Genomic DNA, 26,466 nt, shown 5'->3' with positions numbered 1-26,466 from the left:
TCATTAAAAGGAGGGGGAAGAATTTTCCCCCCTTTCAAAATACATCCCAGAGAAGCAGACAATCACAAAGTATATTGGAAGGTATACCCGCAAACTTAAAGCCAGGCATGCCCTCCCAATATTCGTTTGATACAAAACAGCCCTGTCTTGCATCCAACCCTGCACCGGATCATAAAGCAAAACAAAACAACAGAGGCAACCTAGAATCAACTCCAAAAGGCCACTTTCCTGCTTACAAGTAAAGACATGCAGGAGTAACAAAAACACAACCCCAAAAATCATATACAAAACATACCACCCAGCAACCCAAGCCTCTGGCCTACAAAAAACAAGGCTCTGAAAACAAGAAACATTCCAAAAACCAGCAGCCTATACACATAAAAATTCTTTAAAAACATTGAAAACAAAAAACAGCAATATGAGCTAGTCCACAGTCAGGCAAAAGGACACCACCCTGCATCAACATCACATTCAATCTTAATGCCAGAGAGTTCAGCTTCATCCCTTCAAATCAAGCAACACCAGTAAAACCCAAAACACCCCTAGCACAAGGCAAGAAATCCAAACTTATGTGAAGGTTCTCAAGATAGCAGACTGAAGTTGAACCCCCTCCTTGGCTAATGTATCCGTTCTCTGGTTCGCCTCTCTTCTGACATGTCGAATCTCCCAACCCTCAACTTCTCTTTTCAATCTCCCCATTTGCAGAATTAATTTTCTCATTCTCCATGGTGCCGTATCAGGATGATTAGTCCACTTAACTGCATTGCTAGAATCGCTCTCAATGAGAAGTTTGTGATTTTCCTTCCATCTTGAAACTGAATAAGTCAAAAAAGCTTCCCTTACTGCCATCATCTCAGCTAAATTAGAGTCAGCCCCACCAATAGCTTTGGAAAAAATAATTTTGACATACCCTCTATGATCCCTCAATATCCCACCTATCCCTGCTGGCCCCGGACATCCTCTAGCTGCTCCATCAACGTTAAACTTCATTTGTCTATACATGGGCTTTTCCCATTGTATTCCCTTCCTTTCCTGTCCCTTTTTCACCAACTGACCTTGAGCAGGGGGCTGTCTGTACACATCGAGAACTGACGGATAGTCCCTTGGTCATTTTGCATTCGGCCAAGACGCCACTCTAATCCTTGCAATCTCCAAAACCTGATCCATGTTCCATTATTTGCCCTGAAACATCTTCATGATTATTAAAGCAATATGATACAAAGGACAAAAGAAAATAACAATGTCAGGACTACTAAGATTTTCCATATAAAACTACAAGGTTGTCAAGCCCAATAGTGCATGTTTAAATCTAAATAGCAACTGCCTAATGCAAAACACATAGGAACCGTATTTGAATCACCTTTCCAGAGATTGCTTCATAGAACTGCACTAGACTATGATTTTTACGGTAGTTCTAAGTTCATAATTTGTTTGATAAGGAAGTCTAATTTACAAAGTTACAAAAATGAAAAATCCTCAAGCAAGTGACATTGACATTAACATGATAAAATACCTTCGGAAAGCCATGGGGATCCAAGCCAAAACTTGAGAAGGCACATTGTCCCATAAGGTATGTTCGGCTCTTCCTACTTCTTTGTCAAGTTGACTAGCTTCTCTGACACAGAGTCCACACTGAAAATATGCAGTATGTCATTAAAATATGTGGGAGGGGATACAGCCAGTAACAACTAGAGGACATGATAAGGTCCCAACTTGCAGGAAGAGGCAGGGCATTAAGTCAAATGCAAGTCTAGCAGCTTCATTACAGAGCACATCTGCCACTAGTTTAACTCTTAGAGAAGCCAGAATTCCCAAATTGTTGCCAATGGTGGTCATCATAATCCACTTCTACTACACTAAGAATATAATGGTAATAAACTCTTCTTTTAACCAACTGGCCATTAGTACAGAAGTCTGAAAAGAAACTAAAATGCATAAACAGAAAAGAATAACAGCAAATTTTCATTTGATATGATTACATGGGAGTAAATATGAAATTTGAATGTCATCACCTGCACAAGAAATGATTAATACTGGGAAATTAATGTACAAAAATTTTCTTGTTGCAGTAAATTTATAAACAGAACTATGATATAGTAATTTTGATTTCCAATCAGTAACTTATCTAGCTTAGGTACCCGCACCATTCAGGAGCACCAAAGTCTATGCTTCAAGTCTGAGAACCTATGATAAGCAAACTAACCAAATGCACTACATTCAGAAATTTATATCGACAATGACTAAAATGTTGGATATCCAAAGATTAGAATGTTATTTGATGTTCCATTTAGAGATGAGAGAATAGAAAAGAGGAAGAGTGGCGTGATGGCTTGACCATAATTAATAGGCCAATGTTTGGGTAGAATCAGATTCCGACCTGCAGGTTTTGTTTGGCAAGCAATTTTTTAATTTGTTATTAGCTGGAGCTATAGCTGCATCACCAACTTCATGATTCTGGCTCAGTCTATAAAATCTTATAAGCTACCTTCTCCAACTAAATAATATTCTTGTTGCTCATCTATCATCAACACTCTAAGAATACTAGAAAACGCTTGAAAACTCAGATAAGTTTTTGCTGACATTGACTGAATTTTAGATAATGTACAGTGACTCATACATAAAGATAAATAAAAACATGTAAACATGAAAAATTTGATAATGAGAAAAGGATGAATTAAAGCCAAAAACCTGAAAAAGAACAGAGCATTAATCTTATGGCTAAATGGGACATAATTGCAGGGGTGACTTCAAATCATCAGAACCATCAAGTTTGAAAAGTATCAATGCCTACTGACCATTGCATTTTCCTTCTAGCTCGTGCAATAACAAGTCATTAAACTGCTGCTGCAGCCACTGTTGTGTCATTGATCTCTTAGTTTATGCAGGTGGGGGGTTATTTCGATATCGAAGATGTAGCTCCATCACAAACAATTTTTTATTGCCTCCAAAATCTTCCCGGTATTTATCTCCTATGATGTTTGGTCTTAGCCTAAAAACACCACTATTTTAGCTTCCAAGCTTGGGAATTACCTGCAAAGGCTCAATGAGAAGAATCATAATTAATATTATTATTTTGTTGTCTGCAAAAATCAAATAAAAGCATAAAGAAAAGCTTTTTCTTTTTTTTTTGAAATCAAACACTAATAAGAAGAAATTTCCAAAATCTTTAGTCATAACATTTCCAGCTTTTACATACGGGGTCTTGTTAGCTTTAATCAGAAGCATTCCGCTACAGTCACTCTTTCAGTGTAACAACAAGAGGTAGCACAAGTATGATCTCATTTTCCAGTCAAGTTTCTCCCTTTGTCCTTGAGATCAACTGGAGTTCTATTCATAAACACTAGAGGATAGGCTTTTAAAATTTCTCTCCAATGTGATCCATACTTGCCCACAGCCAGTGCTAGAACTTCTTCTTCCTGTAAGCTTCACCTGTTTAGTTTTCTCCTTCTCACCCACTTTTTGATTTCATGCTCTTTCAGTGGAGATGCAGGCTTTATCTTAGGGCTGAGTAAGCGACATCTGGTTGAACCATGTTCCTTGAGAAGAGCCATCAATTGAATCCTCCCACTCATAAGTGTGAGCAGTGCCATTCCTTTCCATTAGGCTAGGTCTAGGAACTTCATTCTGATGGATGGAAGCTTGACTTCCATGATTGCCCTCCTTAGCTTGAGCAGGTCTTGTACTAGGATTGACAGATGGAGGATGATCACTCCTGTCCTTAGTAGGACTAGGATTGACAGATGGAGGAGGAACCCTCTTGCCCTTCTTACTGTGGTCTTCTACAATGGCCTAAGCATGCAAATTTTCCCTCCTGTGTCAGATGCTAGCCTTTTAGCTTAAGCAGATGCCATTGTAGGACTGACAGATGTTGCAGAAACATCCTTATTCTTATTGCCATCTTCTAGAATGGCTTCAGTATGCAAGATTTTCCCTACCCTGTCAGATGCAACCTTTTCAGCCACTTCCAAGACTTTGGGGAGGGGATCAGTTACTGCAGCTAGCAAGTCGGCAGCACAGGACTTGAGTGCCTCTTGCACTTTGTTAACTTCAGCAGTTGACAAAGAGCAAATTTGCTGCTGCAAATTTGCCTCCTTGTCAACTACTGAAGTTAACAAAGTCTCAAGTCCTGTGCGGCGGACTTGCTAGCCGCAGTAACTGATCTTGTCAACTGCTGAAGTTAACAAATCCAACATCTAAAGTTAACAGGTCCGCCCGTGGGAAACACCAAGCTTGCATCTTCTTTGGGGATTCGCCCTCAGAATCCCTTTCCCTTTGTCAGTGCAACGATGAGGACGACCACTGGCTTGAGCAGCAGCCAATGTCAATCGAAGGAAGGCCGGCTTCATCGAGGACAGGGCCTCCTCAACATAAACCCTAAGACAGTGCAAGGCGTCACCGTGAGTCCGCAACAACCTCTGAGACGCCTCGGAATCCCAAAGAGCTGCTTCGACGTCCTTTCTCCACTTGGCTAAATCAGGAACAACAAGCCGCTGCTTCCAAAATCCTCTAAATTTCAAGTTCGGAATTTTCAAATTCACCGAAAGGCGTCTAATAGCAGAGCCAAAAGCGGGTCAAAACAAAATTAGATAGACTTCGAAGATTGGTTAATTTGCGCCGTCGCTTTCCACTGCACCCTTGGGTTTTTTATCCGCTCTTGACCCAGAGACTCCGAATTCGAAATTTGGAAGATTTAGAGAGCAGCCAACTTGTTGGTCCTGATTTGACCAAGTGAAGAAAGGGGTAAGGTTTTGAAATAAGCATCTCAGATTTTCAAAAGTTTTCATGGTGATACTAGCGAGAGAAGAAGGCAACATAATTCCTCTCCTCTCTCGTGGAAATGACACCACATCTGGACATTCTTCACCATTCATATAGAGATCTTTAAGAGAGGTGAGTTTATGCAATTCCCATTGAAGTAGTCAGCTGCAAAGTTGAGGCACTGAGATTTAAAGTGATGTTAGGTTAGATTTAAATATAGTAATTAGATGTTAACATGATCATTTTGTATTTTAATCTTGAAGATTGTTCCTAAAGCTTTCTTTAGTAAAGTTCTAGGATAAAATAACTAATATTTTATTTATTTTTTAACAAAAATATATTTTAAAATTATATTTATATGATAAATAAATTTAATTAACTGAAAAGATGTGATTAAACCTGCAAGGATAAAATTATAGCAAAAACAAAAACAAAAGGGAAGAGATGGGAAAAAAATAAAGTAATGAATTTATTGGTTTTAGGAAGAAATAGGTTATTATTTTGTATATCGATGGTGAAGTTTTTTAATGTAATAAGTGAATTTAAACTAGTTTTATATGTTTATTTAATAATTAAACAATTTATTATTTTTTGAAAATATACCTAAATGAATACATTTCAACCATTAAAACTAAATTATAATATTAAAAAAATTACATTGTCTGAATAATAATCCAAGAAAAGATCAATTAACAAATGAGAATGTAATAGAACTGACATCAAATTAATTCCAAATTATAATATTAAAAAAATTAATTCCAAAATTTATCTTTTTGATGAGTTTAAATCTCAGGACAAAAGCAACATGAAATGACAATCTCAGGACTAAGATTTTCCATATAAAAGCAACATGATTCAATGGACAAAGGAAAAAAACAATGTCAGGACTACTAGGATTTTCCATATAAAAGCACAAGGTTGTCAAGCCCAATAGTGCATGTTTAAATCTAAATAGCAACTGCCTAATGCAAAACACATAGGAACCCTAACTGAATCACCTTTCCAGAAATTGCTTCATAGAACCGCACTAGACTATGGTTTTTGAGGTAGTTCTAAGTTCATAATTTGTTTGACATGGCAGTCAGATTTACAAAGTTATAAAAAAAAAAATTCTCCAAGCAAGTAAAGTTGATATTAACATGATAAAATACCTCCAGCAAGCCATGGGGATCCAAGGCAAGACTTGAGGAGGCACATACTGCCCCATAAGGTATGTGCTGCTCTGCCATCTTCTTGGGCAAGTTCACTAGCTTCTCCGAGATACACAGTCCACACTGAAAATATGCAGCACATCAGTAAAATGTTTTGGGTGGGGGGGTAAAGCCAGTAAGAACTAATGAACAAGATAACATCCCAATTTGCAGGAAGAGACAGGGCATCCAGTCAAATGAAAGTTTAGCAGCGTCATTACAGAGCACATACTGCCATTAGTTCAACTCTTAGAGAAGCCAGAATTTCCCAAATTGTTGCCAATAGAGCCCATCATAGCGTCTACTTCTGTTAGACTATAAGAATATAAATGTTGCTAAGCAGTTCTTCCAAGCAACTGGCCATTAGTACAAAAGCAAAACTAAAATGCATAGACAGAAAAGCAAGCAGACATATTTGTAATATTAGGAGGACAGATGAATAACTGCAACTTTTCTTTTGATATGGTTACATGGAAGTAAAATACTAAAATTTGAATGTCATCACACTTGTGCAAGAAATGATTAATACTGGGAATTAAGGTAGAAAAATTTTCTTGTTGCTGTAAATTTATAAATAGAACTATGATATAGTAATCTTAATGTCCAACCAGTAACTTATCTAGCTCAAGTACCATTCAGGAGCACAAAGTCTATGCTTCAAGTCTGAGAACCTATAATAAGCAAACTAACCAAATGCACAACATTCAGAAATTTATATCAATAATGACTAAAAGGTTGGATATCCATAGATTACAATGTTATTCGATGTTCCATAGATAGACGAGAGAACAGAAAGAAGGAAGAGTGGCATGATGATTTGACCATAATTGATAGGTTAATGTTTGGGTACAATCAGATTCGGACCTGCAGGTCTTGTTTGGCAAGCAATTTTTTGATTTGTTACTAGGCAGAGCTGTAGCTGCATCACCGGCTTCATGATTCTGACTCAATCTATAAAATCTTATAAGCTACATTTCTCCAACTAAATAATATTATTGTTGCTCATCTATCATCAACACTCTTAAGAATAATAGAAAACTTTTGAAAACTCAGATGAGTTTTGAGTATTTGCTGGCATCAACTGAATTCAAGATAATGTATAGTGAGTCATACTTAAAGATAAATAAAAACATGTAAGCATGAAATATTTGATGATGAGAAAAGGATAAATCAAAGCCAAAACCTCACCTGGGGCAAGTATTGAAATCCCATTGCATGGTCTTTACATCCATGATTGGGTATTATTCCTCCCAATTACCTAGAGGGACACAAAAAGAACCAGAGCATTAATCTTATGGCTAAAATGGGACATAATTGCAGGAGTGACTTCAAATCATCAGAACCGTCAAGTTTGAAAAGTGTCAATGCCTACTGACCATTGCATTTTCCTTCTAGTGTAATGACAAGGCATTGAACCAGTACTGCTGCCGCCGCTGTTGTGTCATTGGTCTCTTTGTTTATGCAGGTGGGGGGGTTATATAGATATCGAAGATGTAGCTCCATCACAAACAATTTTTTATCGCCCCCAAAATCTTCCTGGTATTTATCTCCTTAGATGTTTGATCTTAGCCTAAAAACACCACTATTTGAGCTTCCAAGCTTTGGAATTGCCTTGCAATGTCTCGAAGAAAAGAATTGTAATTAATATTACTATTTTGTTGTTTGCAAAAATCAAATAAAGCATAAAGAAAAGCTCTTAAACTGCCATATCTTTAAAATGATTTATACCTGTGGTTTGAGCATGAGGAAATCAGGGCTGGATTGTCCAACTTGCCTTTGGAATGATGCTTTGATGATCAACTAGAACTTCAGGTATGTGGGATATCTTCAACCACTCTCGTCCTTGAGGCCATATGCACTGATATGTTAGCAATGGACAGTTCCACATATATAATTTCGAAAGCGAAAGAAGCACATCTTTTTCCGGGAGAGATGTGAGGTTAGGGCAATCAAATATCCACAATTCCTGAAGAGAGGTGAGGTTTTGAAACCCCTTGGAGGATAAGCATCTCAGCTTTTCAAAATTTTTCATGGTAATACTAGTGAGAGAAGGAGGCAACTTAGTTCCTCTCCCCTCTAATGGAAATGACACCACATCTGGACATTCTTCACCATTAATATAGAGATCTTTAAGAGAGGTGAGTTTATGCAATCCCCATTTAAGTAGTGAGCTGCAAAGTTGAGGTACCGAGATTGAAAGTGATGTTAGGTTGGTAGGAAAGCCCTCTTCTAGAAAGGACATGAGAGGTGAGCAATTCTGCAGCATCAATTCCTTAAGAGCGCTGAGGTTCTGCATATTGGGCAGTGCTTCTAATATATGACACTCACCAATCCGAAGTACTGTGAGGTTGGCGGCAGGCAACCCACTTTCTGTCAAGGAAACCAGATTTTCACACCGCCATAATTCAATCTTCTGAACATGGTTGAGCTTGTTTAATCCTCGAGGTAAAAATTTAATGTTTTTACACCCCCAAATACGAAGATGTTCAAGACAAGAGTTTTCATGAATTGCTTGCACAATGTATTCCAGCTTTGTGCAGTCAACAATCAATAGCTGTTTAAGCCCTGTGGGTAACTCGCCACTAGAGGATAAGGAAGCCAACTTTGTGCACCTTGAGATTTTGAGAATTTGAAGCCTAATGGGTAATGATAAACGTATTAGTGATGGACATCGTATAATTTCCAAGTGCTGAAGAAGACATGTGTTACTGAAGCCGGTATACTCTCCAGCATCCACCATACACTGCAAGTTCACGCAACTCTTAATCACTAACCATTTTAAAGCTGGGGGCCAGTTATTCTTTGAAAAAGATACTATGCATGGGCACTCCTCAATCCGCACCCCAGTAAGAAATGTGAGGAAATGCAAGTCTTCCGGTAGCCTCTCAAGCCTTTCACATCTCCCTATTGTCAAAGATTCAATATTGCAAGGCTTCCTCAGTTGCAACTGCTCTTCCTCTACCTCCTCTGGCTCTAATAAGACAAGTTGTGGAAAACTCCAAATTTCCAGACCACGGAGAGTACTCAAATGCTCAACTGATCCCAATTGCTTCCATGACGAGGATGTCATCTCCTTACAACCATTAATCTTCAGATGTTCCAGGCTTTTTAATCTTGACACAAGCCTCTCTGTCAGGGTGCAAAGTTTTAAAATATTTGAAAGAGAGACTCTTCTCAAGGAGGGAAAGTCTGCATAGTCTCTAAGCACCAACTCTGCACACCCATCTATTTCTAAGTCATACAGCATTGGAAGGTTTGAAACTGAAACCACCAGTTCTGAACACCTACGAATTACAAGTGTCTCTAAGGAATAAAGAGAGTTCGGTAACCTTCCCAACAATTGAGGACAGTTGACGATACAAAACTCACGTAGGCAGGGAAATTTTGCTAGTTGCTCACCAACTTCATCCAAGTCCCACTCCTTCCATTTTGGCATATCCTCAAAGCATAATCGCTCCAATGGTGCAAATGCGTTTGATTGATTCTCTCCATAGAACTCAATGCCAACCTTACTCACATCATGCATTCCCCTGATAGAAAGATCTTTCAGCAGTGGTAGATTTCCAATTGATGGCAGTAATTTGCAATTTTTACAGTTGTTGAGATTCAAAGACAACAAGTATTTCAAAGAAGAATCTGCTATCCATTTTGGGAAATTTGTACCACCATAATTCTCAATGATGAGCCTTTTAAGCTTTCTGTGAGGTTCAAGCATGTTCAATACCTCTTCTTCAACTGCTTTGTTTCTTATATAATGATTAAAATTGGTACTCCACATTAGCTGTAATCCATCAAGGCCTGACTTGTCGATTAACCTAGCTTCCCATGCATCCTGAGCTTTGACAATGTTCTCCAATCCTGAAAGAGAAAGATCACCCTTGAGATGCAATGACTTTATCTCTTGCATCTGATGCCCATCACCTTCTCCCAAAACAAAATTAGAAAGCCTCTGAAGATTGATCAGTTTACCAATTCCAAAGGGCATTCTTTTCATCGATTTTGAACCAGTGATATCAAGATGATTCAAGTTGACTAGAAGTTCTATATCTGACGGTAACTTTTCTAAAAAACACTTCCTCAATTGTAAGGTTTCTAAATTGTAAAGGCTGCATATTGAATCTGGTAGACTTTTAATTGCAGTGTAAGAGAAATCTAGGTAGCGTAGATGTATCAAATTCTCAAAAAGGTTTGGTAACTGAGTGATGCAATACCCTTTCAATGAAAGCACCCTTAGGCATCGAAGTTTGGGTAATAAGTCAACAAGGACAGTGTTGGTAAGAAAACATTCCCCATAAGTTGGCAACATAAATGGTAGAAAGGTTCGCAAACATTTCATTTGATTGAAGGCTTCAAACTTTTTCACTCCATCATACAAGCCACGAACATAAGAAGCATGTCTAATGCCCTCTGATATTTTCGGTTGTTTATTACCCTCCAATCTGAAGCATATTTCCCCTGCAACAAATTGAGCTAGATCATTGATTAGGTCATGCATTACAAACCGAGATTTATCCCTACTAGAAGTTTGGATAAATGACCTTGATACCAGATCTTGAAAGTATTGGCTACCTAGACCTTCCATTTGAGTTTTCGAGTTTGCTTCTTGTAGAAAACCTTCTGCTTTCCATAACAAAATTAGCTCCTCTTCCTCAAATTCATAATCCTTAGGCAGCAAAGAGCAGTACGCAAAGCATCTCTTTAAATATGGAGGAAGATACTTATAGCTCAATAATAGAGCAGGAATCACACCACATTGCTCTTCTGGCAAATCCCATATCTCACTCTCTGATATATCTTTCCATACTCCATGATCCACCTGAGTGCATAGTAAGCCACCAATGGCTTTAGCTGCCAAAGGTAAGCCATTGCACTTTTTCACTATGCTTTCCCCAACTTTTTCTAATTCTGGATGCCCACTAAAATTACTTGCTTGTAATGCACAGTGAGTAAATACAGAGAGACAATCTTTCTCTGATAACTGCAGCAATGGGTAAGCTTCAACAGTGCTCACAACAGAAGAAACCTTGCAACTCCGTGTTGTCACTATAATTTTGGTTCCAACTCCAAAGGGCTTTAAAAGGATGGTCAAATCATCGTAATTCTCACTCCAAACATTGTCCAGGACGAGCAAAAATCTTTTCCCAAACAACTTCTCCTGCAACATAACTTGAAAAGTATCTAGAGAGGGAACGATACAATACTCATCAGTGATTGACTGTAGAATTGTCTTTGTTACCAAAAAGGTATCAAAATCTTTAGACACGCATATCCAAGCCTTGTAATCAAAAGACTGGTTTATGCTATTATCATTATAGACAAGTTGAGCAAGAGTTGTCTTGCCAATCCCACCAATGCCAACGATGTGAATCAAAGAAGCTTCATTCTCATTCCCATTGTTGTTCGAGAGCAATTCAAGTATTTCCGCCTTCTCTTTTTCCCTACCATGCACATTAGTGTCATCCACCGAAGACATAGGCTGCAACCTTGCTTTCATTCTCTTGGAAGTTGCAGCTTCATCAATCTCTTTCAATCCCAAACTACCCTTTTGTGTTGCCAAACCATTCAATCTAGTAGTTATCTCTTCGACCTTTGAAATCATCTTCTTATTAAACATAGAAGCGCTTGGATTAATGGAACTAGTAAACCAGGTAAGAATGGATTTCCGTACCTCACTTGTCCTGGCTTGACCTTCATGCAACCTGCGATGTAAAGCCTCTATGGCAAACTCCTCCGAAATGTCATCCACATCATAAGCCAGGTGTTGTAGCTGGGCCAACCAGTTCTTCACATTCTGGTCCTTCATTTGCTTCTCCTCTGCATCATTGAGCACTGCTTCAATATTCGGCAAAACTTTTTGCCACTTCTTGAGCTGCTGGCTGACCTGCTTTTCAGTAACAAAGTTGAGGAACGGATCATAAGAAGCCAACTTGGCAAACAACTCAAAAAAGACAGAAAGTGCAGCCTGTCCATCCATGGACATGGTTCTTTCTTCAGGGTAAGAAATACGAGAAACAAAATAATAGAGAGAAAGTCAGCAATTGAAATTAAACTAGAGAAAAAGAGTGCTATTATGTTTTCTGAAAGATAAAGAAGCAGGGCAGCTTCTTGAATATCTTTTCTTGTATCTGACTTAATTATCGAGTATTGAGTTGTCAGGGCTCCCATGTGACTCTTGGCGGTCAACGATAATGGCGAAATATAATATATTTCTTGAAAAAGAAAAATGCTTGAAGAGATCATATCTTGCTTTATCTTATTCTTCTCTGCTTCCATGATGAATATTTGACTAATAAGTGTGAAAGATGAAAGGCAACGAGCATGGGGAAGTCTCGGAGTTCTCAGGGATCACATGTGCATGTAGCTGTCCCAGGCTAGGGGCAAAGGGAAACGAGTTTAAATTTTTCCTGGAAAAATCTTAGTACTACCAGATTGCATGCCTTTAATTTCTTTCTTTATTTGCCTTTAAAAAGGTCAAAACAACGTTTTTGGGGTTTTTTTTTTTCAAGTTATTGGGCTTCTTTTATTATTTTCATGTACTCCAAATGAAATGAGACCAGGAAACACAGCAACCAACACAAACGACCAAGTACTCCGAAAGCATCTCCTTTCTTCACATTGAGAGCCATTGTTAAATCCATGCACAAAATGTATTAGAAATTCCATGCATAGAAACATCGAATGGTGTTTATGTTAGAGCATCAACTATCGATTAGCCAGCTCTGCATGCCATCGACAATCAACAAGTGATCAATCTGACAAGAAAAATGCTTGTCAGAAACAATTTCTCTTCGCCAATTTGGCATCGGTATGTAAAAGAATCAATCATCAGAAAAATGTAATGTTTGCAGTAGACATGACCCTGCCTCAGCTTCTGGTGTTACGTATATATATTTACATAAGTACATTACAGAGGAAATGAGAGACTAAGAGCAACTTAAGGAGGAAAGAAGTAGCAGCATGGCGGAGGCAGGACAATACACAAATGGTCACCACAAACCAAAAGCAGAAATGCAATGCTACATCCCGGGATCAGTGACTTCTTATTATCCTGCATTTTTTAGTATTAAAACGAAAAATTAATATGATACATCTAATGCATACAGAAGGAAATTGCGGTAAGGTGTTTCTTACCTTCCTAATCGAGAGAGCTCAGGTTCTGCTAATAGCATATCTTGAAGTGGTTTTACTTTGGCATTCATTTCCCGCACTCCAGGGCTATAAGCAAAATGTAAACAACAAATCTCTTTAAGCCCATTTACAACATGGATATGAGACAAATCATCTATAACAGTGCATATCTGATGACAATAATAATAAATATTTCTAATTATAATTACACCGATGGTATCTAGAGTATCAACAAATGATTAATTCAGTACTTGAACTCAAAAATATATGCATTATAGCACTTGAAGTTTAAGCAAAGAGTGGAGAGTTTGCCTTCAGCCAATCAAAAGTTGCCATTTGTGATGCCACATGGGAAATTAACTTCCACGTAAACCAACTAATTACATGTCAACATCAGAACATGTGTCATCCACCCATCGATTTACTTCTTTTGATTAGTTTTTCACATTCTCTTTTTCTTTTACTTTATTTTTTCCCTATTTTTCTTCATTTTCACATTTTCTTCTTTCACCGATATGCAATCACATTCAATATGCAAGAACAAATTTGTCAAAACAGATATGTATAACTCTTGAAATCATATACCATGATCTACAAGATGAAACAAAACTATGGCGCAAGAATGTGAACTAGTTGAGAGAAAATAAAACCATCTCCCCTGCCGTTGCCACCTGTGTTTCCTCAAAAAGCACTCTGTGACCGGCATTAAGCTTTCAAGCCCCATCCCTATTTTCAACTCCAAATCTTATCTCCTATTCTCAACTCAAATCCCTCTCAAAAACAAGCAAAAGTAACAAAACTGGAACACCAAAACCCCAAAACACATTGTACCCAAAACCCAAATTCCCCAAATTTGTGACAACATAAAATCCTTTGGTAATATCATCTCTATTGTCCTCTCCAGCAACAAGTATCTTCCCTAAATGAGAAATTGGGAAAATTCAGGCAGGGGTATACAGGTGATCAACACTTGTGAAGGGATGATTAGCTGCTACTGCAGCATGAAGGGATCTAGGATGCCATTTTGCGTTGCAAGAGATCTTTCAATTCATCAAGAGGTACTGATTATAACTAATTCAGTTTGTGTTAATCATAGTTTGCATTTAATAAGATTTAATGCTTAGCTTGTTTTTCTTGGTAGCAGAATCTTCTTCAATGTAGAGCAGTACAAATAATTGATTCTTGTTTTTTGTGATAGGGAGATTGGAGAAAGAAGAAAATTGCAAGAAAAGGAAAAACAACATAAGGGAAAAGAAAATGAAGAAAAAAGAATAATGTACAAAAATAAATGGAAAAAGTAAACCAATGAGTGGATGAATCGTTGTTTTAAGACATGTAATTGCTCGGTTTAGGTGGAAATTAATTTTCCAAATGGCATCAGAAATGGTGGAATTTGATTGACTGAAGGACACCCGACCAATTGTTGCTCCAATGCAACTGAAATGTACACTTTATCAAACGGAGCTTCACTTCAAGTACCACATTGCACATTTTTTTTAGTTCAAGTACCACATTAAGAATTTAAAGATACTTTAGGTACCACCTGTGTAATCAACCCTTCTTAATTTACTTCATGTCTTCAATAATCTCCTACTTTCATATTCAGTAGATGATCAAGCATCCCCTCACAAAACAGAAAATTGTACACCATGTCTTAAATCAATTAAAGATTGTCAACCAATTTTAACAAATAGTAAGTTCTTCTCTAGGCATACTATCAGGACATAAGGCTTTGGTGAAGAAAACTCATCCAAAAACTGAACATGCACAATTTAAGCCAAGCATATTATGACTATTCCTAATTCTGCTGTTCCTTTCCTCTATTCTTGGACAAAACTCCATCATGTGCAGTGTTGCTAAGAAATTCTTAAGGATTCAGATATAAATAATTCACATAAATGTAATGACAATCAGGCTTTCTCCTTTCCCTGTTTAAATACATGGTTTAGTGCTTACACCTCTAACATATGTAAACAAAAAGAGACTATTCTTAGTGATACTTCACATTAAGCCTATTTAATGCAATTTGATAAAGAAAAGAAAAGGAGGAAGTCAAGTATATACCTGCATACATTATCAAGTGAAAGCAGTCTGTGGTGAAGAGTGTAATCACTGCCAACATATGTCACAATTAAGCTACCAGCATCTGGGTGGGGCCAACTCCTTGAAGTAGGAAACCTAAGTATAAATGTCCCAGGCTCCTGCAGGCCTCTTGGACCTTGAAGTGAGAGTTCGGCTTCTTCCTTCGTTATAAATCCTTCTATCCACTTCGGTGATGTACAATTCCACATTGCATTTATCCAGTCACTTGATAATGTAAAAGCAACAGGGTATAACCAACACCACATCTTCTCAAAGTTTTCTTGGGCCATGTAATCTCGGCATCCGGCAATTTTCCTCAGAAGCTCAAAGTCCTGAAACAATTGTTAGCTCAATAAATTGTAGTCCAACTGTAACATTTTCACAATGATTTTCTTAGAAAAGAAAATATTACTATTTATTCATACAAGCCATATGGCATCCATAAATATGGGAAGTAAATTTTCCATGAAACATGAATAGGGACAACAGTTGGTAGAGCACCCACTAATTTTGAATTACCTAAACCTGGAGTTGAATAAGAATAGTGGCATCAAAGTCCTGCAGTAACCTGATTAAAATATAACACATGATGGTCAAACCTTACCAGAATGATGTTCAATATTTTAAACACTTGAAACCACCTATTTTAGTCAGAAATGAGATGGGCACTGGATCGAAAAAGCCAACCTAAACCTAACCTCAAAACAGATTTAATCTATTTCATAGATGAAAATTGAGTCAAGTAACTAGGAGTATAAATTATCATTAAACAAATAGAATTTTTTGCATGTAGCCATTAATTATAAGTAATTTAAAAATAAAAATAGCATATTACAACTAAAACTATTAGTAATTGGGTGCTGATAACCTGTTGCCTAAGGTCACTACTCGAACTCACAATGGGTAGTAATCTTGCTACCAGAATCCTACATAATTGGCTTAGATCAGTTTGGATACCCAGAAAACAACATCCATTGCCAACCCTAATGACAGCCCAAGATCATTAAGACCAACTAGAATGAGCTTCAAGGCCAAAACTTGCTGTGCCTGGATACCAATGCCCTTGTCCTCCAGCTAAAACTGGTCTAAACTCTAAAGCCACTCTGCAAAACTAAGACTAGGGTTCCCTTGAGACAACACTATCAGTTGCCTGACTAAGCACTATGAAAGTTCCTTTTCTTTTTTCTTTTCTTTTATATGCAAAGCACTATGAAAACTTGGTTATGTTACCCTCAGGGAAAAAGACCATAAATTATTTGCCACTTTATCTTCATTTAATCCTTTTATCTTGCTTTCAACTTTTTATATATTATCTATAAATCCAAAGAAATGAAAGGTCAATATATTTTAAAAATCATGAATATTCTTACATATCCAAGTACCCTGTCATTCCATTCTTTACTAAATTTAAGTCAACCAAAGAGAAAAGGGAAGCAACATGCCTTGAGAACAACAAAGCACAATGCTGTGATATGCAGCACTGGTAAGATTACTGTCAAAAAGAACCACTTTGGCCCTGTTTGTTACTCTGCACCTTTAGAAGGAAAAAAACACAGGTCGTATTTGCTAACTGCCTACAGTATTAAAACTTTGGTGGAACATTTAAAAGATTTAAATTATAGCATTTTTTATTACACATATAAGAGGTCAGGCAACGACATTGAAAGCATTCAGTAAAGGGGCACATCCTCATTTCTCAATGTAGAACATATTTAACTAGATGCATTTTTAAGAATACCATTCATAGATCACATTACCCTTAACATTATTCAATTTATTACCTTATCATTATAGCTCCTGTTTTGTATGTTATAGTATAAAGTTTAAAATATTATAAAATAAAGTTGGAAATTGAATGGTTTTCAAAGTTTTAGTCTTTGTTATCATCAAGTAGTTTAACTAATTCAGTTCTTACACTATGAAAATCATTGAACAGTTTGTGCTAGCTAAATTCAGTACTAAGAATTAGGAATAAAATTAAAGGCTTAAATTTTTTGGGCTAAATTTTGCAGTTTTACCAAAAAGCACCTTACACTTTATTTAGAGTACTTTAGAAAGAGAACTTCTGCAATACCACCATTTAACAACTATCAATGAGAAGGCAACAACTTTGAAGGATGTTTTACACAGGTGTGAGTGATGAGTTCAAGTTTAATCTTTAGGATTAGGATACTTTTCACTCTCCGTATGGAAAAAAAATGACGAAAACAGGCCTATGCTATAAGAACCTGATGCTAACACATTTGAAAATAGGTAGATGAAGAGAAAAAGCTAATGTTAGGAAGGGCACCATAAAGTAAGAGACAGGGGGCTCAAAATCCTTAGATTCTAATAGGTAGATGAAGAGAAAAAGCTAATATAGGGAAGGAAAGTATGTATAATAAATGTAAATCATAGAATGTGCATATTAATGGCAACATTAAAGCAACATTAAGTACAGAGTGAATGAATAACTATCACAAGAGGTGACTATATATTTGTACCAAAAAAATAAATATGCAACCATTTTAAAGCCGCAGAAAAAAGAATTTCATTTACCATGACTATCTATCAATGATGTAGCTATTACTGCAGAAAAGAGCTATACCTAGGAACATATCAATCTTTAGGAGTAGCAAATCCCTAAGCCCCCTCGCCCCCACCCCAAGAAGAAACAAAAGAGAAGACCAATCATATTGTGGACCTTAATATATATATATATATATATAGAGAGAGAGAGAGAGAGAGAGAGNGGACCTATATATATATATATATATATATAGAGAGAGAGAGAGAGAGAGAGAGAGAAAGACCTGTTGGGTAAGAGATCTAGTACTGCAGTGAGCAATCTTCATGAATTGCTCTTCAATTTCGAAAACTGCACTTTCCCATTGAACTTGGATGTTGTTTTGTGATAACAAATTCCAGGCTTTTGTTCCCTCCTCTATCAATCTCTTTGTGATTTTTATTTGATGCCTAAGGAGCAGGCAACAACTTTCTTTCATCAGTAAAAGGAACAGAAAAATTAGATAATACTTTATATACATCCCAAGAATAATTGACATTATTGTATATTTTCCCAGGATTCACAGGCTATGGGTTAGTAGCAGCACTTGCTTCGTCCAATTTTTATCCCCTAAATGGGCCCAAAGCTATGGATCTGCTTGTGATCAGAAACAAAGCCAAGGGCCAACATTCAGAGTTTAACAAGGCTTTCAACTTGGTAGAATGTAGTGTGTGGAAAAGTGTTAGAACAATAAAAATCATTGCATTTTGCAACAAGTACAAAGTAAGGTCAATCAATTAGTTGGACAAACAACCCCATGAAACTGATATGAAATAAAATCTGTCTACTATGTCAATGGCAATGAAGAGATATCATCATGGGTACTATTACATTCCTGGCTATAACCCAACAAGAATATAATGAGCACCACAATAAGTTCTGAAAGAAGCAAAGCATTGTAGATTACCTATGATGAGAACATCCCGAGTACAGGGAAACTTGGTTTGCAAATCCTGAAATTTCTTCATCTGAAGCATTAGTTGCAATTTCCTTGAGCAAAAGAGACCTATCAGTCAAGCCTCCCAAGCAGTACCTAAAAATTGTTAAATCTGAAACTGAATGTGCCGTATTTGACACACTCTTTAAAGCTGAATCTCTGGCCCCAGTGCTCTCTGAATCAGACAGGGAATTGTCCACTTCTTCAAAATTCTCAGGTCTCGCCTCCATACTTGACCCATAACCATTCTCAACCTGATTGAAAATGGTGATGCAATGGTCACCAGTGTATGGAGATCATTATATATATTCAATTTAAAGAAGGGAACAGATATTAGACAAGTTGAGCAAGGCTCTAAGGATGAGGCAGGTGATGATGTTCGTTTTTTTATTTTTTCTTCCGGCCATTGGCACAAAGGGTTTAAAACAACAAACTATCAAAAGAATATATCATTAAATATTATCACAAAATTATCATATTAATCAACAATAATTGTTTTCATCATCATTGTCATCATCAATACAATATCTTTCTTAATAATTATCATCCTAAATTTATGGCTCATCAAATTCCACAAAATGTTTTAGTTTTTTGGAGCTTTCTTATCCTCCTGTGCTCTTAGCTTTAAGAAAAAAATCTAAGAAAAGAAAATTTCTTAAATGGGGATAAAGAGGAGAGTTTTCTATGAATTAAATTTAAATCCTAATGTCTGGGCAAACCTACTCTGTACATGTGGCTTCAGTAGCACAGCTTTCTCTGTTTTAATTATATCCTCTATTAGAACAGAAAAATTATATACCATGCATAGCATGTGTGACACAGCACTAACGTTTAAATTGTTTCACTCTCAAAACAAGGAATATTACAGGTCTTTGCTGCCAAATTGTCCTTAAGGTTTATGTGCTATGCGGTAAGTTGAATACAGAAATAATTGAACAAATGATATAATATTGAGACCATAATTTGTGTCCACATGCCCCACCAATAAAACATGGAGGCTGGAAATATTTTCCATTGGTAGAACATGGGCATTTATTTTGATGTCATCTCACTTATCCCACATTGAAACTAAGAACATAACAGGTTTCACTACAAAATTGGCCCTAAAGCACTGCTTCTATTTCAATAATCACCCCAAAAATTGGAGGGCCAAATAATCACCTATTACATTGACAAAGGTTTAAATGTGCTGGAGTACTTGACACAGTGGTGTGTCTTACTGTCAAATAAAGCACACCTAAAGTTTACAGATAGGTCATGCAACAAGTGCTACATTAATGCCATATCAAATTGTGGTAGAACAACTGATGCAGAAACCTTATATAGTTGAAAAGTGATTTAAACTCCACTTGTATTTATGGTCTATTAAGACATAAAATGATGATGATGTCATGGGAAAATGACAAGGATAAAAATCTTACTCAATACCTGATTGGCAGTCCAGGCAAGAGAGTTGCATTCTTCACCAAGTTGGTCTATTGTAGAAATCTTGGCTTCTCCTGATCTAACCCGCTTTGATGTTGGACTGAGTTTTGCTTCATCTACAGTATTGTGCTTAGGTTCCAAAGAAGCATCATCTAAGCCAAATGATTGAGATCCATTGAGTGGATGGACAGCAGTGGTTTTTTTCCAAATAATAGTAGATGTCCTTGGTGTACGATTGCGAGAGACACAACGAATTGAAGGAGAGAAGTCCTCAAGGAAACGATAACCCTCGAACTTTGATATCCCAAATTTAATGCAGAACTGCCTATTCTCACTCTTGGATGAGAGCTGAGATAATATCAGAATCAGGTCATTTGGGAATTCAAGATGAATTGATAAGCAAATAAACAAATATGATAATAAAATTAAATTCTAGATCAAAATTATACCCTGTTGCATTATTGTTAATTCTGCCTGAGGCTGTAATAGCCAAGCTTATTATCTCTGTGCTCAAGATTTGCTGGTTAAAGTTTTATTCAAGCTCAAGCCAAGCATTCCTTTGGGTACCATTTATGAGTTTGAGCTTTATTTTCCAATCATCAAGCTGCTGAGCTCATGTAAAACTAACTTTTCTTGTGAATAATAATTATTAGCCTTTAAAAAAATCATTCAGTAAATAAAAACTACAAAGAATAAATCATGAATAAGTACTTATTATATTTCTCATACGAATTAGGTGAATGCCTTTAATATGAATAAATAGAAATATAGCATCACTAAACCATAGTACAATTCTAACCAAGATATTTGAATTATTTTTCTCCAAAAGCATTAATTTATCCCTTTAATTTGGTACAAATACATTTAATTTCAAGCTTATGCTTGGACTGATTGAACCAAGCCTAAGCTTGTGAGCCTTATCGCAACAAACTGTTTCAGTCTGGTGTGAAGATAAATGAACTCTTTAAATTATTTGCTTGTGAGCCTATCATTGGAATCATTGGAAGTTTATACAAAACTTAATTTCAATTAGGCAATCAAGTTACATGAAATATGCACTTTATGAAGAAAATAGGTTAGCTGTAACGGTACCATTGGATGGTTGGCATCAGCAAAAGACATTATTTTCTGCCATAGAGACCTCAATGAGAATCATAAACTATGAATTATTTTCTCATGCATCAGAAGCAAGTTCCACATAGAATTTTCCACAGATATCTAGTAGCATATATACCAGATTAAGTATTCCACAAGCTATATTGATAACTAATATTACCACCTTGGAGATCTTCAACTTAAAGGATGCCCGCCCGTTCAACAGTTTACTTGGTCTATCAGAAGAGGCAAATTCAATTCCATCATAGCTAGCTAGAAGAGGAGCTTCTTCATCATTTGTCTTCTCTACAGGTGATCGATTATGAGCATACAAAAGTGATGCAACAACCTTTACAACAAGAAATGTGAAAACTTAGGCACCAAAGTGGAAGCCAGTACTGCAAAATAAAATGTAAAGCCTAAATTACCTCAAGCTCCTTGTTTACTGGCTGGCCAAAGGCATTTAATAAAACAACATCCAAGGAAAAAATCCTGCGACAAGATGCCTGTGAACAGGTAAATATTAGAAGAAACCTATGTAGTACCTTTATATTATTTGGGAATCAATATCCTATGATTGAGAACTGTATTGTATTCTATGCAATGAGCAGCCATATTACCACAATCAAATTGTTGATAATCCATAAAGAAAAGACCAAGGATAGAAGCTAAAATATCAACCATGCTTAGATACCAACATAGGAATATCCTTTTTCTTTTGACTACAAAGGTCTTTATAACTTTCTGGTTCCAGGACGTTTCAACTTAAAAGCAAAGATCCATACCAACACCTACCCAACATTCATGGCTTAATCTGAAGCACAATGGTGTTCAACTTGATAAGCTATCAATTTATTATTTTAGAATCCAACATCAGTATAAGGATACATTTTTGAATTTGATAGCCACTTTCTGTGTCTCTTCCAATAGAAAATAATATAAAGTTGGAAAAAAGGCCCATATATAGCTTACAAGTAAACAAATATGTTTCTGAAGATTTCACTTTCAGATAAATATAAATAATAACAAATTATTGTTGAAACAAAAGCACCCGAAGGACCAGAATATAAAGCTGGGATAAAACATTGTTTCCAGAAAAGTTTCACCAAAACTAGGGTAAGAAATAAGAAAGTTATGCATGAGAAGTTTAAAAAGAACACTACTGGCAGTACATCAATGATCAATCATGTTTCCTCCGTAAATGATGTAAAAGCTTTGCTTAGATGAGCAAGACCATACATAATTAGGTAGTCATTGGTACTTAGCCTCAATAGTTGTTAACCATGACATTTGAAATACCAAGGAGGAAAATTCAATGGCCACATCCAAAGACAAAAGGGGTTCTATCGGTAATATTAAAACAGTAGACACAAAATGACATTAGCTTTGATATAAAAATCATATCCATAAATAAATGAAAACTGTAAAGATAACCCAATAAGAAGACCACAAGAGAAAAGTGTAACTGTTTTCATATAAGTATAAAAATTGTAGTAAAAAAGCTTAGAGCCCTCTAGTGTCTACCTTGCCACCAACAATATTCCAAAAGCCATTGTCTTCTTCGATATCAGAGGCAGATGATTCATCAATTGACAATTGTAGAGGTGGGTTCTGGCATCAGATTTTCATATTAGAGTACTAAATCTTGAGGTAAAATTACAAGCTGTGAGAAACTATCAAGGAAACAAGAGAACTACAAGTAAAATGCACCTGAACATATTGATTCTTTATAGACAAAGTTGAAGGCAAGACTTTTGCATCATGGATATAACCCTGCAAATCATTACCACCAGTAATACCAACTACTGTAGTCTTCCTCAAATCATTTGGCATGGAAACTTTGTTCAACAAGGAAGAGAGCTGCAGCTCTCCTGCAATCTCCGCATTAATGTGAAGCCGCACAAAATCAGTAGAAACCTAGCAAGAAAAAAGTTCACATAGATAATGACAGCCAGGAGCAACCAAATAAGTATTCCTCTATCAAGCACAATTAAAATAATGCCTCAATGAAAGCTTAGGCACAAAGGTAAGTGTAATTTCTCCATTTTGAAGTGAAAAGAAAGAACACAAACAGTAGTGTTATCCAAAATGAAAACTTTTACCTCAAAAGCTTTTACTCCTTCAATCTGATGTTTTAATTTCATTTTTCCTTTATTTTACCCTCTTCATTTTTCTCTTACACCTTGGCCATAGATTGGTGTATTCTGCATAACCTCAAATTTCATATACATACTTGCCTGCTTCATCTTTGCTCATTTAATTTACTCCACGAATCCATGTAATGTTTTGGATCTGCCCTTGTATTTACAGAATTTACATAGAAATGCTTCTACTAGCCTAATTCATTATTTTTCAATGTCAATCCATATCAAATGTTTCATGTTATGCAAAAAACAAAAAGCCATGCAGATGGAAATGTAAAGAGCCTACTGTCCACATGAACTACACCTTTAGAAATCAAGGCAAACAAACATACCAAATCAAAACCGGTCCATTCTGTTCCGTCCTTTCCAAAACTATCTCAAACAACCAAAATGTTATGACTAGTTATCAAAGAAACAAAGAAGACTATCAATCAAGATGCAACTCTCAAAACTAATCATGTCCTTATATTAGTAGTTCCCTCAGATGTTAAAAGCATACCTCGTATGCAACATGTATCCATTTGTACTGAGGATATTCAATCTGTGTAGACACTTTCAGAACTTCTGTTGACAAAGCAGTATTTCCAGGATCAGGGACTTCATTGTGTAAGCAAGTCAATGGCAAAAGCATCAAAGTCTTTTCATTAAGAACAAGTAAAGGAGCACTACTGTTAGTCTCTGAGTACACCTATAAACAGAAAACAGTTCAACTTATTAGAAGAATGGAAATAAAAAGACTCTTGTAAACATACATGACTAATACAAATTAAAATACCCATCAAAACAATAAATTAGGATGATGATTTTTGCTTTGTTAGATGGTAACAAGAGAATCAGAGCAACAAAAGAAACTCAAAACTGTATTTTGATACCAAAAAGGAAAAGGCAAAGTTTTCTAATTTCTTTTAAGCACAGAGAGCAGAAAGATAGTGGCAGTTTTTAAAACTTCTCTCATTCAATAAAACACTCATAAAATCATTAAAAAGAACATTAAATGAGAAACGAGCACTCTTCCTGACAACCGAAAAAGCAAAATTTTGAGTGATAAGAGAAACAAAGAAAGACAAAAGAGGCAGCCTTTACCACTGCTTACTAACCAGCTCAAGAAACCAACAATTTCTTTTAATAAGACTCCTAAAATCATTTTTTTAAAAAAGCCAATAATTGAGAAATGGGTAATTTTCCTCACCCAAAAATGTAAAATTTTGAGTGAAAAAGGAGCAGCAGTTTTTAGACCTGTTTAAGAATGGTGGCCGGAAATGCATTGGGGTTGAACATATAAACCCAGAAACAGAGAATAAAACCCTTTCCTTCTTCAACTTCGATTTCCACTTTGAAATCCTTTAAAAGAATGTAATCTTTTTCTTCTATTATCTGATTATTCTCACCCATGGTTTTTCCTTTTCGTTGAACAAAGAAAAACCCAGAAAATTTTTCAGTCTCTTTATAAAGCAACAAAAGTAAAGGCAAGCAGTTGTTCTGGCGTACCGGTTGTTCTATAATGGAAGTTGGGGGTGGCGAGGGGGTTTAGGAATTTGGTGGGTTCGGGTGTTGGAATGTAAACTTTTGGAGCCAATAGTTTTGGTTAAATAAGTTCGAAGGATAAATTCCAAGGTTGACAATCAATGACGTGGTGGATCGTAATTGGATGATGACGGGTTTTAGTTTGTTGTGACTTGCTGTCGTTTTACATGGAAAATTGATATTTATTTTTAATTATAACTATTATTATTACTTCAAATTTTATTTTTACTCTTAGCTGTAAAATTAAGATTTAATTAAGTTCATTTTGACATTATAATTGGGATTGGACAAAAATTTATAAATGAAAGTAAATCAAATTTGATAAGTACAATTAAACAAGATGAATGTGTTATTACAATGGCCAAAGAAATGATAGGTTGATTTGGCATGTAGTATAATTTATAATAACATCGAACTATATAATATAATTTATTATATTAACATATTAACATATTAGTTATACTATATAATATATCATGTATATTTATTAATACACAATTTATAGTCCATATTCTATAGACTATAGTAATATAGTGTAACTTATATTAATATAATAATTTATATTAAATTATTAATATTAGTATATTATAGCAGTATAACTTATATTAATAATTTAAAATAGTAATATATTAATAAGTTAAAACATTAATGAGTTAATGAGTTAATATCACTATATCATTATATTATAATATATACTTGTTAATATACTAATTACTTAAATAACAATATACTATTATACACTATTATATACATATATACTATATAGTTATGTATTAGTTATATGTAATAAGTATTAATACACTATAAATAGTATATAGGTATACACTATAAGCTATAAATTATATAGGTTAATACACCATATATAGCATACTTTTTCACCTAGTCAAGTCATTTTAAAATATTTAGAGTGGGTTGCAACCTTCTTTTTAAATTAGAAGTATTTTCAAATAATAAAAGAGATTTTCCTTTATAAAAGAGATTTTCATTTTATAAAAGAAAATATTCAAAAATTATGTAAAAATTGAAAAATAAAGTTTAAATCATAAAATCAATAACAATATGATTTGTAATGAAAATCTAATATTAATTTCATGTATATATCATATTTATAAATTTTATGTTAACTAAGATGGATTTTTATCAAATCTACAACACAAACAATAATTTTATAATTATTTATGTAAAAATTCAATAAAATTTATATAACTAAAACTTATGAAATATTATAGCAAAATTGATCAAATATTGGAATAGTTAAAACAAAAATTTCTAATTTATGAAATTCTAGATTCTTGATGGCCATTTGGCCTACGTCTCCATCCCCCAGTTGATTTTAGTGATGAATTCAAGACCAACTTGACGTATTTGTGTCATATTGTAACATACAAATTTATTTTAGTCGAAAAGACTATAAAATTTACAAGTTTTATAAATCAAAAGGTTGAAAATTGTCATGATGATATTTAGAATTTTTAAATTTTAAATTCAAATAATATAATTTGAACCTTCGAATCTCATCTCGCTAATCCCCTAAACAAGTAACTAAGATCAAAATATAGACCACATATCACACATCAAAAACAGCTCAACAAAATGACAAGAAATGTATTGAAGTGTGGAACTCTGACGATTCAAAGT

The 26,466-nt window shown here is 35.4% G+C and overlaps 2 protein-coding genes and 2 long non-coding RNA genes across 7 annotated transcripts; all 4 read right to left on the bottom strand.

Moving 5' to 3' along the window:
• LOC18594440 lies at positions 1-3,483 on the bottom strand. The gene is made up of 4 exons (XR_001928819.1): positions 3,197-3,483; positions 2,796-3,030; positions 1,514-1,632; positions 1-1,182 (listed from the first exon to the last, which is right to left on the bottom strand). It is a non-coding gene; the product is annotated as an uncharacterized LOC18594440 (long non-coding RNA).
• On the bottom strand, positions 5,658-7,554 carry LOC108662942. Its single transcript, XR_001928834.1, has 3 exons — positions 7,325-7,554; positions 7,137-7,206; positions 5,658-6,032 (listed from the first exon to the last, which is right to left on the bottom strand). It is a non-coding gene; the product is annotated as an uncharacterized LOC108662942 (long non-coding RNA).
• On the bottom strand, positions 7,686-11,453 carry LOC18594438 (putative disease resistance protein At3g14460). The gene has a single exon (XM_018124332.1). The coding sequence runs from the start codon at positions 11,440-11,442 to the stop codon at positions 7,699-7,701; it is 3,744 nt and encodes a 1,247-aa protein (XP_017979821.1). The 5' UTR covers positions 11,443-11,453; the 3' UTR covers positions 7,686-7,698.
• On the bottom strand, positions 12,536-24,853 carry LOC18594437. 4 transcript variants are annotated; one of them, XM_018124850.1, is made up of 12 exons: positions 24,793-24,853; positions 23,804-23,992; positions 22,871-23,077; positions 22,685-22,771; positions 21,589-21,666; positions 21,342-21,509; positions 20,069-20,413; positions 18,611-18,894; positions 17,951-18,113; positions 15,141-15,490; positions 13,080-13,163; positions 12,536-12,996 (listed from the first exon to the last, which is right to left on the bottom strand). In XM_018124850.1, exons 2-12 carry the CDS (start codon positions 23,933-23,935, stop codon positions 12,978-12,980), a joined length of 1,917 nt encoding a protein of 638 aa, XP_017980339.1. In that variant the 5' UTR covers positions 23,936-23,992; positions 24,793-24,853; the 3' UTR covers positions 12,536-12,977. The 4 variants fall into 4 exon arrangements, with proteins under 4 accessions (XP_017980339.1, XP_017980337.1, XP_017980338.1 ...); XM_018124848.1 differs by having other exon boundaries at positions 24,541-24,847; XM_018124849.1 differs by having other exon boundaries at positions 15,149-15,490; positions 24,541-24,847.

This window comes from Theobroma cacao, chromosome 7 (assembly GCF_000208745.1).
Source record: "Theobroma cacao cultivar B97-61/B2 chromosome 7, Criollo_cocoa_genome_V2, whole genome shotgun sequence".
NCBI lineage: Eukaryota > Viridiplantae > Streptophyta > Magnoliopsida > Malvales > Malvaceae > Theobroma > Theobroma cacao.
The sequence above is the reverse complement of the archived record's forward strand: the minus strand, read 5'-3'. Positions and strand labels throughout refer to the sequence as shown.

What these genes read in the sequence shown, in the direction of transcription:
- LOC18594437 (XM_018124848.1), bottom strand. Translation starts at nt 24,696, where the DNA reads ATGGGTGAGAATAATCAGATAATAGAAGAAAAAGATTACATTCTTTTA. An exon ending in AGTTGAAGATCTCCAAGGTG is followed by an intron (nt 20,414 to 21,341) that starts GTAATATTAGTT and finishes ATATTATCTCAG; the next exon opens with CTCTCATCCAAGAGTGAGAA. An exon ending in TCGGGATGTTCTCATCATAG is followed by an intron (nt 18,114 to 18,610) that starts GTAATCTACAAT and finishes CCTGCTCCTTAG; the next exon opens with GCATCAAATAAAAATCACAA.
- LOC18594438 (XM_018124332.1), bottom strand. Translation starts at nt 11,442, where the DNA reads ATGAAAGCAAGGTTGCAGCCTATGTCTTCGGTGGATGACACTAATGTG.